The sequence below is a fragment of the Oryzias latipes genome, chromosome 24 (genome assembly GCF_002234675.1).
Source record: "Oryzias latipes chromosome 24, ASM223467v1".
NCBI classification, from domain to species: domain Eukaryota; kingdom Metazoa; phylum Chordata; class Actinopteri; order Beloniformes; family Adrianichthyidae; genus Oryzias; species Oryzias latipes.
The window spans coordinates 1,085,947-1,099,508 of record NC_019882.2 but is presented as its reverse complement, the minus strand read 5'-3'; the positions used below and the strand labels follow the sequence as shown (position 1 = coordinate 1,099,508).

Genomic DNA, 13,562 nt, shown 5'->3' with positions numbered 1-13,562 from the left:
TAGTCCTTGTATTTTAATAAATAACTCAGAATAGGCTCCGATTAAATAGTCATCTGTAATTTCTGTTTGTATATCTGCTCATTTAGATGTAAATGTTATTAATTTCAACAACCAAAAGCTGGATGTTTTATGTTGGTTGCATACCGGCTTCATCCGCTAGAGGGCGACAGAGATCTCAGTTCATATAATTTTCTGGCGGAACTGACGTAAGAGCACAGTTGGTGATATCTTCGTGGACACTACGAAATGTCTAACTCAAAATAAAAACCGAGCTGTTTTTGCAATTTAAAGATACTTTAGTCCTGTTCAATCCTGTATCTCAAACAATAATATTTAAATTACTCGATCGTCGCATTGCACAGATAGACCGCGTTTAAAATATTAGATTTTGATAAGAGTAGTTGGAATTAACGTGACGCTGTGAACGCATCTCCAGCTCCTTTCTAGTTGGAGCCGGACTTCAAATCAGGTTCGCTGGTTTCTCCTTTATAAATCTATTTTTTCTGCCTTTGACGCGGTTCCGAGTAAAACTATGAGTTTAAAGCCGTCCGTCCCCCCCTGGTTCGAGGATTTCTTTAGTCTGAAACAAACGACGACAAACACGAGTCTCTGTAAATTAGATTATAACTCACGAGTGTAACTTGTTGGGGGGGAAACGTTACCGTTTGGCTGAAACTGATAAAAGGAACGGAGTAACCGGCGCGTGCGCGTGAACCGTGTGTGTGCTCCTGCAGGGGGCGCGATGGCCGGCCTGTGGAAATCCTACCAGACTATGATGTCAAAGTATCCCTGGACGGTGCAGATCATGACCGCAGGTAGGAACGAATCTTTGCTGTATGACGTCACTGCGGCCTTCAATGTATGGAACAGTGTATGTGTCACGTGTCATGTTACGCGGCTTTTTTGTTTGTTTTTAAATGAAACGTTAACTACCCAGCCTCAGGCTTTACACCATAGCTGTAACCCAGAGTGAAGCGTCACTGGTTCTGGACAGCAAGACATGAGATCAAAGGAATATAAGACGGATCAAAGTACTGTCACGTGACCCCTGGACTCGCTGAGTGAAACATTTTTCAAAATAAAAGCTGTTTTAACGTTTCTGGAGCTTTTACTCTGAAAATTTCGACCTAAAAAAAGTTAAAAATGCAAACGTGGATGAACAGTATCGAGAACAATATTACTAAAATGATTAGTTATGCTTTATAATGGAGCAAAAAGTAATCTATTACTGCAATACTGAAACACTGGAAACAGTTTGATTGACATTTGCTGAAAGAAGCTCCTCTCCATCATGGCATGACACAGACACGGTTTTTAATTATCTTGATTGACAAAAATATTAAAGATTCTTCTTATGTTAGAACACAAATAAAATATAAATATGGGCAGAACAGGGATTAGGACATTATTTTAAAACCTTCAATAAATTATTTAGACAAAGGTTTGAGTTTAACATAAAGACCAAGACTCAGTAAGATTTATTCTTAAGCTTCCTAAATCTTTTTTAAGAATAAAAGTGACTTATTGTGCAAACATCAAAGGTGTTCTCCTGCCCCCTCCTCTTTGCTCTCTGATCGTTTGACGACCTTTGAACTTTGAGCGGACATCTCCACCAGCAAACAAACGCCTGAAAGTTCAAATGGTGTCCGAAAGAGACGACGTCCCGGTTCTGATCGGTGCAGTAATGGAAATGGTCGGTCAGGAGGTGGAGGAGTCATGGTTTGGGCTTGCTTGGATCTGAGAGCTTGGATCATCATCATAGTCAGATGTCTAACAGGAACCAGCTGATAAATATAAAAATAAAAGCCCAAGTTTCTGTGCTGGAAGTGCAGTTCTGCCAAATCGCGAGTTTTAGAGTAAAACTTTATTAAGCCCATGACTCAAACGTAACGTTTTTTTGAAGCCTTGTTCCGTTTGAACAGAGCCGCCCTGCGGTTCTGGACCTGCACCCATCCTGCAGAGGAATATCCACTGGGATCCAGGATCTTCTCCTTCCTTCATGATCCAGAGGTCAAAGGTGACGGTGGGAGATCCAGATCTGTGTCTTTCCGCTCGACTTCTCGTCTACATCAGACCGATGCGGCTGCTACATTTCTCCTTCATCCTCTGTCGTCCCTGACCTGTGCAGAGCAACATAAGCTTCTCCCCCCACCTTACCAGGACCATGACCTCTGACCTGGAGGAGCTGGTTCTCATTCCAGCCGCTTCAGTGGAGCAGCTTCCTGACGTCCTTATTTGGGGATTTTGTTCATTTTTGTCCCGTTAAAATCAAAATCTGCTCAAACATAAGAGGAAAAACTAAAAGCACTGTTATCATTTATGCTGCACCAGTTTCTTCCTCTGCATTCAGAGTTTCAGGGACGTTTGGTTCAACCTTCTGTCCTGCAGAAGCTCCTGCAGGCTGGCGGAGCGGGTTCTCCTGCTGCTCCTTTTCTGCGTCACAGTGAGCGCTCTTTCGCCCGCAGGATCTCTGGTGGGCGTCGGGGACGTCATCTCGCAGCAGCTGATCGAGAGGAGAGGATTACGCCGCCACAGCGTGCGGCGGACGGCTCGGATGATGAGCATCGGATTCTTCTTTGTGGTAACTCTTCCGTCATGGCCCTCCTCCTCCTCCTCCTCTGAACTCCTGAGGATGAATGATGTGGTCTCCGGCCTGGAGGCCAACCGGATCTCAGATGATCGGGAACCGAGTCTGTTCTGTGGTTCTGGTGCAGAAGATGCTCCAGGATGTCTTTGTGCTCACAGCTTCATGCAGATGTTCACCTCTGTCAGGCGTCCTCCTCTAGAGGTTCGTTTCAGGTGTTGGAGGTTAGAAACCTGACCCCGCCCCCTCTGCTCCATCAGGGCCCGGTGATCGGCAGCTGGTATAAAGTTCTGGACCGGATTGTGGTTGGAGGAGGAAAAAGTGCCGCCATGAAGAAAATGCTGGTGGATCAGGTGAGAAGCTCCTGGGAGACGCTGTTTTTGGGGGCGTGTCTTCTCTCCTCTGGGAAGCTGGGTTTTCTCCTCCTCTCAGCTGTTTTCTCCTCCTTCCAGCTGTTTTCTCCGCTCAGCTGTTTTCTCGTCTTCACAGCTGTTTTCTCCTCCTTCCAGCTGTGTTTTCTCCTCCTCTCAGCTGTTTTCTCCTCCTCTCAGATGTTTTCTCCTCCTCTCAGCTGTTTTCTCCTCCTCTCAGCTGTTTTCTCCTCACAGCTGTTTTCTCCTCCTTCCAGCTGTTTTCTCCTCCTTCCAGCTGTTTTCTCCTCCTTCCAGCTGTTTTCTCCTCCTCACAGCTGTTTTCTCCTCCTCACAGCTGTTTTCTCCTCCTTCCAGCTGTTTTCTCCTCTCAGCTGTTTTCTCCTCCTCACAGCTGTTTTCTCCTCCTCTCAGCTGTTTTCTCCTCCTTCCAGCTGTTTTCTCCTCCTCACAGCTGTTTTCTCCTCCTCTCAGCTGTTTTCTCCTCCTCACAGCTGTTTTCTCCTCCTTCCAGCTGTTTTCTCCTCCTCTCAGCTGTTTTCTCCTCACAGCTGTTTTCTCCTCCTCACAGCTGTTTTCTCCTCCTTCCAGCTGTTTTCTCCTCCTTCCAGCTGTTTTCTCCTCCTCTCAGCTGTGTTTTCTCCTCCTCTCAGCTGTTTTCTCCTCCTCTCAGCTGTTTTCTCCTCCTTCCAGCTGTTTTCTCCGCTCAGCTGTTTTCTCGTCTTCACAGCTGTTTTCTCCTCCTTCCAGCTGTTTTCTCCTCCTCTCAGCTGTTTTCTCCTCACAGCTGTTTTCTCCTCCTCTCAGCTGTGTTTTCTCCTCCTCTCAGCTGTTTTCTCCTCCTCTCAGCTGTTTTCTCCTCCTTCCAGCTGTTTTCTCCGCTCAGCTGTTTTCTCGTCTTCACAGCTGTTTTCTCCTCCTTCCAGCTGTTTTCTCCTCCTCTCAGCTGTTTTCTCCTCACAGCTGTTTTCTCCTCCTCTCAGCTGTTTTCTCCTCCTTCCAGCTGTTTTCTCCGCTCAGCTGTTTTCTCGTCTTCACAGCTGTTTTCTCCTCCTCTCAGATGTTTTCTCCTCCTTCCAGATGTTTTCTCCTCCTCTCAGCTGTTTTCTCCTCACAGCTGTTTTCTCCTCCTCACAGCTGTTTTCTCCTCCTCACAGCTGTTTTCTCCTCCTCTCAGCTGTTTTCTCCTCCTCTCAGCTGTTTTCTCCTCACAGCTGTTTTCTCCTCCTCACAGCTGTTTTCTCCTCCTCACAGCTGTTTTCTCCTCCTTCCAGCTGTTTTCTCCTCCTTCCAGCTGTTTTCTCCTCCTTCCAGCTGTTTTCTCCTCCTCCCAGCTGTTTTCTCCTCCTCTCAGCTGTTTTCTCCTCCTCTCAGCTGTTTTCTCCTCACAGCTGTTTTCTCCTCCTCACAGCTGTTTTCTCCTCCTCACAGCTGTTTTCTCCTCCTTCCAGCTGTTTTCTCCTCCTTCCAGCTGTTTTCTCCTCCTCCCAGCTGTTTTCTCCTCCTCTCAGCTGTTTTCTCCTCCTCTCAGCTGTTTTCTCCTCACAGCTGTTTTCTCCTCCTCACAGCTGTTTTCTCCTCCTCACAGCTGTTTTCTCCTCCTTCCAGCTGTTTTCTCCTCCTCACAGCTGTTTTCTCCTCCTCTCAGCTGTTTTCTCCTCCTTCCAGCTGTTTTCTCCTCCTTCCAGCTGTTTTCTCCTCCTCCCAGCTGTTTTCTCCTCCTCTCAGCTGTTTTCTCCTCCTCTCAGCTGTTTTCTCCTCACAGCTGTTTTCTCCTCCTCACAGCTGTTTTCTCCTCCTCACAGCTGTTTTCTCCTCCTTCCAGCTGTTTTCTCCTCCTTCCAGCTGTTTTCTCCTCCTCCCAGCTGTTTTCTCCTCCTCTCAGCTGTTTTCTCCTCCTCTCAGCTGTTTTCTCCTCACAGCTGTTTTCTCCTCCTCACAGCTGTTTTCTCCTCCTCACAGCTGTTTTCTCCTCCTTCCAGCTGTTTTCTCCTCCTCACAGCTGTTTTCTCCTCCTCTCAGCTGTTTTCTCCTCCTCACAGCTGTTTTCTCCTCCTCTCAGCTGTTTTCTCCTCCTTCCAGCTGTTTTCTCCTCCTTCCAGCTGTTTTCTCCTCCTTCCAGCTGTTTTCTCCTCCTCACAGCTGTTTTCTCCTCCTCTCAGCTGTGTTTTCTCGTCCTCTCAGCTGTGTTTTCTCCTCCTTCCAGCTGTGCTTCGCTCCGTGCTTCCTGGGAGCGTTCCTTTCCATCTGCGGAGCTCTGAACGGCCTGTCGGTGGAGGAGAACGTCGCCAAACTGAAGGGGGTGAGTCCTCCTCCTTTTCCTACTGCGTTTCTTTTTTTTTCTTTCTAAAAATGAAGCTGAGCCTCCTGAAGCTCCGGAGAAGCATCTTTCAGGTGAAACGTTGAAGTGAAGAAAACCTAGCCTTCTTGTTGTTTTTCTGTGTGAGACCAAAAACCCAAACAAACACCTCCAGAACCTTCAGGAGGTTCTGAGGCTCAACCTCCTCAGAGTGGAGGAGGAACACTTGAGCTCTGGATCTTCATCACCTCCCTTCTCCTCCCCATCATCAGGAGGAGAAGGTCAGGAAGTCTGACCTGAAACGCTCGCCCGCCGTTATTCTTAGAAACTATTTCCTGTGCTGGGGGGGGGGGGGGGGCAGAGTGTGAGTCATGCTCCTCGTCTGCGTTTGTTTACCCGCTTAGGACGGGTTATGCGCCGCTAAATGTCACAGAGTAAACAACAAACAGCGTCTGACTGAACCCCCCCCCACACACACACACACACACACACACACATCGTCCTGTCTGCTTTTTTGGGGGGGGGGGGGGGGGGTCTTTAGTTTGACTTGAACCGATTTCCTGCAACAAAAGTTGAGTTTTTGTTTTTCTTGCATACAGAAATGATCAGGAAACACTCAGATAGGCTCCAATGAAGGGAGGAGGTGACGCTCCTGTCAGACCTGCGTTCAAAAGCTACAGATTCAGGGAACGTTCTGGAGATTTTCCTGCTCCTCCTGTTGGTTTCACCTCGGGGGGGGGGGGACGTCAGAGTGTTTCTCAACACGCAGACGTCCTCAGGTGACCTTCAGGACGCTGACGAGGACTTTACTTTGATGGAGGGGTGGCTCCTCCCCTTTTTCAAATTAAAAGCAGGTGAAAAAGGTGCTTGAGGGGCTGAACTCTCTGAGAGAACCCAGTCTGGTTCTGATCCGGTGTTTGATGGACGAAGGCGTTTCTGCTGCGGTTGCTGGTCTGCAGCGGTCAGATGTTCATCCACCGACGTGAAGAGAGCAGGAGGTGGTTCCATCCTCAGAAGCTCTCTCTGTTCTGACGCCTCCTCTTCTCTCCTTGACAGGATTACACGGATGCTCTCATCTGCAATTACTATGTGAGTTCTTCGCTCCTCAGCTTCTATGTCCTGTATGTTGAGGGACTCATGACCTCCTTCCGTGTCTTTTTAGCTTTGGCCTCCGGTCCAAATCGCCAACTTCTACTTCGTTCCTCTGAACCACAGGTGAGCCGTCTGAAGTTCTGGGTTTTCCCTCAAACAGATGAGGTCACAGCCACAGAGACGGGATCGAACCAAAATGTTTTCACAGACAGAGGAAACATCCAATCCTGTCAAAATAAAAGCCTGTTTCCAGCTTACCGGTAGCTAATCAAAAGAGAATGTGGTCAGAGAAAGCTCTGCCGGGCCTGTGGCAGAGCGGTCCACACTCTGAGAGCAGCAGAAGCTCAGAGACCCGGCATGAAGCCTACAGAGTGAAAAGGATTTCTAAAAGGAGCAGAGAAACTGCAGCTGCTTCTTCAAGCTCCTTTAGAGAAGCGTTTCAATCATCCAGATCAGGAATTGAGTCGTGACCAGAGAGCTGCTCTTGGAGACGTTCCTCGGCTGGAATCGGCTTCTGTTAGCTGGGTGACATTTCAGAGGGAACCCGCGGGACGGGACGTCTGATCAGTCTGCTGCTTTGTGCTGACGCCCTAACCACTTCTATGATGTCATTCCCTCTTCCCTCCCGCTGCAGGCTGGCCGTGGTGCAGCTGGTCGCCGTCGTCTGGAACTCCTACCTGACCTGGAAGGCCAACAAAATGTGAAGAAGATCCCGAGTTTGTCCTGCGGCTGCTGCTGGCGAGGAGTCACACTCATTTGTTCTGTCGCTGCGTTTGTGAGAAAGCTCCGCCTCCAGCCGCCACTGAATCACCCGTAAAGGTCAGCGGGGAGCCGGTCCAATCCCAGTGACAAATTCACACTGGAAAGTCAGAGCAGCAGAAAGCTCTGTGAAGAAGCAGCTCAATAATGAAGCACACCTCCTCCTCCTCCTCACCTCCTCCTGGACGTTCTCTGAACATTTCATCCCTCAGGAGAGACGTCTGGGATTGAATGATTTTCATATTTACCCTCACTTCCTGATCTGAGTTTGATGTTGGATTGTCTTCTGCTCTTCACCTACTTTGTCTAAAACCATCATGTTGTTCATCTATGGAAGTAAGAAAATGTTCTGTCATGTGGATTTTGGAAGAATTGTTTTCAAATTTTTCTCAGCAGAAACACAAACTTTCATATTTTTGCTGCTAAATCTTAAGAAATGATCACAAAAAGACTTGTTTTTTCAAAATAAAAGCCTCCTTTTCTCCTTAAACTCCTGAAGTTTCACTGAGTTGACCTTCGTCTGACCTCAGATCAGGACGCTGGACAGCTCCTCCTTCAATATTAGAATTTGCTTTTTTTTCTTGAAAAATAATTGAATTTACCGTCAAAATTCACGTCATGACGTCATTGAAACCACTCGGCCGGGTGGGGCCCCTCTCTTGGGCTACCGGGACACCCCAATCTTCTCCATCGTTGCTCACAGCAGCTAGAGCCCGGTCCTCGGGCTCACCGTCCCCTGGTCCTGTCTGGGGCCTCCGCTGGTCGCCTGCGTCCGCCTTCCCACTCGGGCGGTCGGGTTCTGCCGCTTCCCCCCTCCTCGGTGGGGATGGCAAGCACGTTGCACGGGTGTGCAGTGAGGGCTGACCATGGCCTGTGCCGGCCTGCCTCTGGGGTTGGGGGCGGGTGGGGGGCCTCTTGTCTGCGTAGGGGGCATTGGGTTCAGGCCCGGTGCGCCTTGGGGTGGGGCGGGTCCCTGCCGGGGCTCCGGCTCTGCGTGTTCTCTGTTCCTCCTACTCCTCGGCGGGGGGCTGCTGGGTCCTGACCTCCGTCTCCGTTTCTGTGGTGGGGGTCCGGTACACGGGAGGGTGTTGCTCCTGGGTCTTTGTCTGACGGGGGGCCTCTTGGAGGCCTGGATCGGCCGGGTTGCTGCGCTGTCTGCCCCCAGCTCTGGGGTGTGGGGGGCCGGGCCCCCTGCCTCTGTTGGAGCGTTCAGTGTGATCAATGTTCACTCTAAGAGGCACACATTCACTGAACCCACCTGCTTATTCACCTTTGCACAAATACGGGCACGGGTATTGTCCCCCCCCCCTTCATGAATATCGGTAATAGGAATATTGTGTTTATAGAAATCCTGGGAGGTAAATCTTTAATCATTGATGTATGATTATACTTCTAACCTGTAGTTGTGTGCAGACTATTTTGTTTATTTTTGTTTGTTTTGTTGCTGTGTGAACTAAATTATTTAATTTAATTAACTTACGACACTTTTATGTTTTTACTTTGTGATACCCCCCCCCCACTCTAACCCCCATCTCTGACATCCCACTCTGTTTCTTTCTCTCCTCTTTTGTTTCTTTTTTCCCTCCATTCTAACAAGGAATGCACACAAATATCATTTTCATAAATAAAGCTTAGCCTCAAATACAAAAGGGGTTTATACAAATATACTCTCAGTCTGTCTGAAGATCCATAAACCCGACTTGTATCAATAAAATCTGTCAAATACAAGAGGCACTCAGCTCTGATCTGCTTCCTCAGCTGTTGGACAAGTTAATACAAAAACAATGAAGAAGCACTGCGGTGAAGTTAGTTTTACGTTGGATATTCGACAGACATTCAGCGCGGATCTCCACTGAGGACTCTTAGGGACCGTCAACAAATTCACCAGTGCATGAGCTGGAGAAGATTGTAACTTGCAAAAATGAATAAATTATCATTAAAAAATGTTCATTTTCTATCTTCTGTCTTTATAAATTTTTTTCTTATTTTTGCAGTTTGTGTCTTAATAATTTAGTTCCTTTGCAAATATTACATTACTTTTTGTATTAAAATTACAGCTGTTCACATAAAATGTAATTGTTTCTTCAATAGCTCCCAAAACGCCTCACCCTCTACAAAACAAAGAGGTGTGTCTGATGTTGGGATGTCAGTACAAACATACGGCATAGGTTATATATCTTTGGGTGAGGCGTTTTGGGAGCTATTGAAGAAACAATTACATTTTATGTGAACAGCTGTAATTTTAATACAAAAAGTAATGTAATATTTGCAAAGGAACTAAATTATTAAGACACAAACTGCAAAAATAAGAAAAAAATTTATAAAGACAGAAGATAGAAAATGAACATTTTTTAATGATAATTTATTCATTTTTGCAAGTTACAATCTTCTCCAGCTCATGCACTGGTGAATTTGTTGACGGTCCCTAAGAGTCCTCAGTGGAGATCCGCGCTGAATGTCTGTCGAATATCCAACGTAAAACTAACTTCACCGCAGTTGAAGAAGCAGCTTTCAACATCCGTTTCATTTCTGGATCTTCAAACTCCAAACGTCTCCAGGTTTCTGATCTTCTTCTGGACTCGAACCCCCGGACCGTCTGACATTCACCTCCTCCCGGCTGCACCTCCCTGGACGCCCCGCCCCGTGTCTCCGCAGTTGTCCCGGTTCCAAACCGGACTTCGGTAGTCGCTCTGACGTCACAGACGTCGGTATAAAACCCGCTCTCACCCGCCGCTGTCACAACTTTTCAGGTTCGGAGCCCGCGCGTGCTGCCCCGCCCCCTCCCTCAGCGACGCGCAGCTGCAGTCTGTCCAGGTGAGGTTCCTCCTTCAGACTCACCTGCCTGTACTTCAATGTAACGGAGTCTGAAGGAGAAAATGAAGGAGAGGCGGGAAACCGGTGGAGCTGTTGTCTGTGGCTAACGAAATCTTTCCTTTCAGAACATGAAGCCGCTCCTGCTCCTCCTGCTCCTCTCCTCCGTCCTCCTCTCCTCTCATCCCCGCCCCGCCGCGGGCAGACCGCTCCGCTTCCCCGCCTGGCTGGAGGAGGCGCTTCTGGGAGCAGCTCCGAACGGCAGCGCGTTGGATGAAGCGGAGGACGCGGTGCAGAAGTTCCTCCTGCAGAGGAACCCGTACCTCCTCCACCTGCTCCCTCCAGCGGAGGACAGTGGGGAGGACGCACGGAGGACTGCTACGCGTCTCCTGAAACGCAGCGAAGAGCCGCCGCTGTCCATAGACCTGACCTTCCACCTGCTGAGGAATATGATCCAGGTGGCCAAGATGGAGAGGCTGCGTGCGCGCGCGCAGCTCAACCGCAAACTGCTGGACGAGGTAGGGAGGTGAACCTCCGTCCAGAAGATCCTCCTTAAAGGAGCTCGGCCGCAGCAGCAGAAGGTCCTCCAGACCCTTGGTACTGTTTCTGTTCGTGCGCCAACGTCTCCAAATCATTTTACGCACATGGTGCCATTTTACGCATCACAACAACCCCCAGAAAAATGTCAGTTTTGTGTTAAATAAGCACTAAAACGAGGGAAATTGTGAATTCGGAGACGATGGACACCCCCTCCTTACCCCACCACCACACACACACACACACACACACACACACACAAACACACACACACTCTGGACCTCACCACTGAAAGACTTGTGTATACATGTAACTGTGGTGGACCTGGATTTGTGTAATGTGTAAATGTTGCTGGAGAAGTTCTGATGAAGTTTAGCTCATAAACCACAGTGGAATCCGAACCCTCAGACTTCTTCTGTCCAACTCTCAGATTCACAGATGCATTGTGGGAGAAAGTTAGAAAATCCATCTGCAGGGGAACAAACGTTTCAGTTTCTGACCAAACAATGGAGGCATCAGGCAAATCCTACAGTTTTAACTCTACATCTGATGAATTCAAACAGAAAAACTGTCTTTGATTTTTCATAAATTTGAACTGAAGTTCTGTATTTTTAGAAGAATAAAGGATTTTCTGTTCTGGGCAGGTGCACGTTCACCTGTGCTGCACTGATTGTAGCGTGTCGACGCACAAAAACCCACTCTGACTGTAAACCTTCATGTCTCACACAGTGGAAGCAAAAGATCAAAGAAAGCTTTTGTCATTTTTACTGTGTAATAAAATGTACACTGCTGTGCTGATCTCTATCATTGTGCTGAATGTGTTTCTCTGGATTATTTAACTTCAAACCTGATTTTTATTCTCAGCAAAGAAAATAAACTTCCAGAAAGTTCCTGCATTTGTTCTTCCTGCTACAGAGAACATTTGGACTCCGATCCCCATTTTAAGACCCAATTCTTCTCATCCATGATCAGGTCAGAAAATCTGTTCTGACGGAAGAAGTTGAGAAAAAGGTTTTAAAACCTAAACTGTGAAGATGCTGATACTTCCAGGACGGTTTTAAAAAGTTCGTGTGGACAGTCAAAGACGTAGTTTTCCTTTGTTGTTCCTGTTAAACTTCTTTTTTCCTGCAGGTAAGACACAGCAGACCAAAGGTGTTCATGTTGAAGCAGCACAGAAAGACTTATGGTGCTAAAATGAAACAGTCATGAAGCTTCGACATTCCCAGAGTTTGTTGACTGGATAGAAGTCGGAACAGAGCCACAGCGTTCACCATGAGCCTGATTTGGGTCTGGAAGCTGCTCAGAGGCGCTGAAGTGACGCGAGCGGCAGCTGCTGATGAGGAAAAGAAACGGAGAAGAAGCTGAAGAGCCCTCAGGCTCCTGAGATGCTGTGAGTCAGTCCTGTGGGCGTGATGCTGAGTCTTCTCAGCGCCGTCTGTTCCTGTTTGTTCCTCGCTGTGCTTCGGTCTCTGTCCATCCAAACAGAAACAGCGTCGATGACTTTAGTCTGACGGTTTGTCGGATTTACAGCGACAAACGTCACAAACAAGAATGGAAGAACTTATGGTTACAAAGAGAAAAAACCCACAATATTCAGCAAAAAACCAACATGACGGCAGAATAAACTAAATTCCATGATTTCTGTTGAACTTCATCGGCTCTGGTTAAGATCAGAGATGCTTCAGAACAAATAAAAAGAGGACATTTCCGGATGGATCTGCGTTCTGCCGTCAGAAACATGTTCATAAATGTTCCAGAGATGCTCGGTTTCCTCCTGACTAAGACATTTATGAAAGTCTCTAAATGTTTCCAGACTTAAGTCATTTGAACCTCTTTAAGCTGCTATTGTATGCTGCCCCCCACCCCCTCCCCACAAGAATAGGTGGGGGGGGGGGCATCTGGAAGAAACATCAAAACTCAGAAATCTGCAATCAAACAGAATAAAAAACATGATTTTTCAGAAGTGATTCAAACAAAAATCCCTGCAGGTTTTTAATTTGCACAACATCTCAAATGAGGAGCAGATCTCCTCCTTCCTCCCACTGAGCGGCTAAATCCACTCATTTCCTCTCCGGTGTTTTGATCAGGACGAAGCAGACGGATTTATTTCAAAGATTGGGCTTTGTCTTTGTTTCTGATCCTCTTTCTGAATTCTTCTGAATGAGGCTGCAGGGCTTTACAACTCTCACTTTTCCTCCTGCACCCAATGGCAGCACGATTTAGATCAGGACTAAGAACAGGTCCTTTTCCTCCTGTAGCTCTTTCTCTGTGGTTCTCCCTCCCCTCCTTTGATCAGGAACTTTGTGCACGCTCACCACACATCCCATAATTCTGTCAAAGGCAGCAGTTTTTCCTGAAACTTCATTCCCCAGGAAGATTCTTGGTTCAGGTTCTTCATGAAGACTTGTACCTTCACAGCTTCTGTGCTTCACTCTGTCCATCAGCAGAGAGATGATGGACAGCAGAGGCTCCGCCCCTTTACGGCATTTAAAACCACCGGAAAAAAACACCTCAACAAAAACTCACTAAATGTTTCCTGCAGGTTTGAACCTGAGGAATACCGACTTCTGCTGCTGCTGTGCCGGTTTTCAGGGATTCAAACCTTTTCTCTCACCCGTTTAAGAGTCTCTCAGTGGGGAACGTTTGGAAAGAGTTTTCCAACATTCTGCATGTTTGCTGTGGAAAGGATGTGAATCCTGGTTTGGCAGCTCGTCACGCCGCCGTTCTGGTTTCCGTCCAAAGCGGCTGAACTTTCGCTGTGGGCTGCAGGATCACAGCTCCACTCATCTCCATTTCAGATGAGAGTGAATCACACGCAGACCAACCGGGGGACGGAGAAACCGCCACCAGAAGGCCAACCACGCCAACCGCACAGCCAAACGCAGCCCGCCGTGTGACCTTTGGAGGGAGCGGCGGGCGCCCACTCCTGGCTTCCACTGAAAGGATTTCTCTGTGTTTGGTCTGAAGATCTTCTCTTCTGTTCTGCAAAAACACCAGAAGGTGAGAACGGAGGAGCAGATAAACATCACTCCAGAATCCAGAGACTGAAGCTCCGCCTCTGCTTGACCTATGACCTCTAACCCTAACAGGGAAGAAGAAACTCTGGTTC

General features: G+C 47.8%; 2 protein-coding genes across 3 annotated transcripts; both read left to right on the top strand.

Annotated features, from left to right (window-relative positions):
- The first annotated feature begins 280 nt into the window (after nucleotides 1-280).
- On the top strand, nucleotides 281-7,595 carry mpv17 (MPV17, mitochondrial inner membrane protein). Of its 2 annotated transcripts, XM_011491369.3 has the most exons (8): nucleotides 281-469; nucleotides 735-815; nucleotides 2,466-2,581; nucleotides 2,845-2,937; nucleotides 5,162-5,257; nucleotides 6,311-6,343; nucleotides 6,417-6,469; nucleotides 6,981-7,595. In XM_011491369.3, exons 2-8 carry the CDS (start codon nucleotides 743-745, stop codon nucleotides 7,048-7,050), a joined length of 534 nt encoding a protein of 177 aa, XP_011489671.1. In that variant the 5' UTR covers nucleotides 281-469; nucleotides 735-742; the 3' UTR covers nucleotides 7,051-7,595. The 2 variants fall into 2 exon arrangements, with proteins under 2 accessions (XP_011489671.1, XP_023808823.1); XM_023953055.1 differs by having other exon boundaries at nucleotides 435-815; nucleotides 6,981-7,466.
- A 2,282-nt stretch (nucleotides 7,596-9,877) lies between these two features.
- On the top strand, nucleotides 9,878-11,343 carry ucn (urocortin). Its single transcript, NM_001308982.1, is given in 2 exon segments — nucleotides 9,878-9,919; nucleotides 10,045-11,343. A coding segment is annotated over 1 exon segment (399 nt). The 5' UTR covers nucleotides 9,878-9,919; nucleotides 10,045-10,047; the 3' UTR covers nucleotides 10,447-11,343.
- Nucleotides 11,344-13,562: the final 2,219 nt, after the last annotated feature.

What these genes read in the sequence shown, in the direction of transcription:
- mpv17 (XM_011491369.3), top strand. Translation starts at nt 743, where the DNA reads ATGGCCGGCCTGTGGAAATCCTACCAGACTATGATGTCAAAGTATCCC. An exon ending in GGTGCAGATCATGACCGCAG is followed by an intron (nt 816 to 2,465) that starts GTAGGAACGAAT and finishes TTTCGCCCGCAG; the next exon opens with GATCTCTGGTGGGCGTCGGG. An exon ending in CTCTCATCTGCAATTACTAT is followed by an intron (nt 6,344 to 6,416) that starts GTGAGTTCTTCG and finishes GTGTCTTTTTAG; the next exon opens with CTTTGGCCTCCGGTCCAAAT.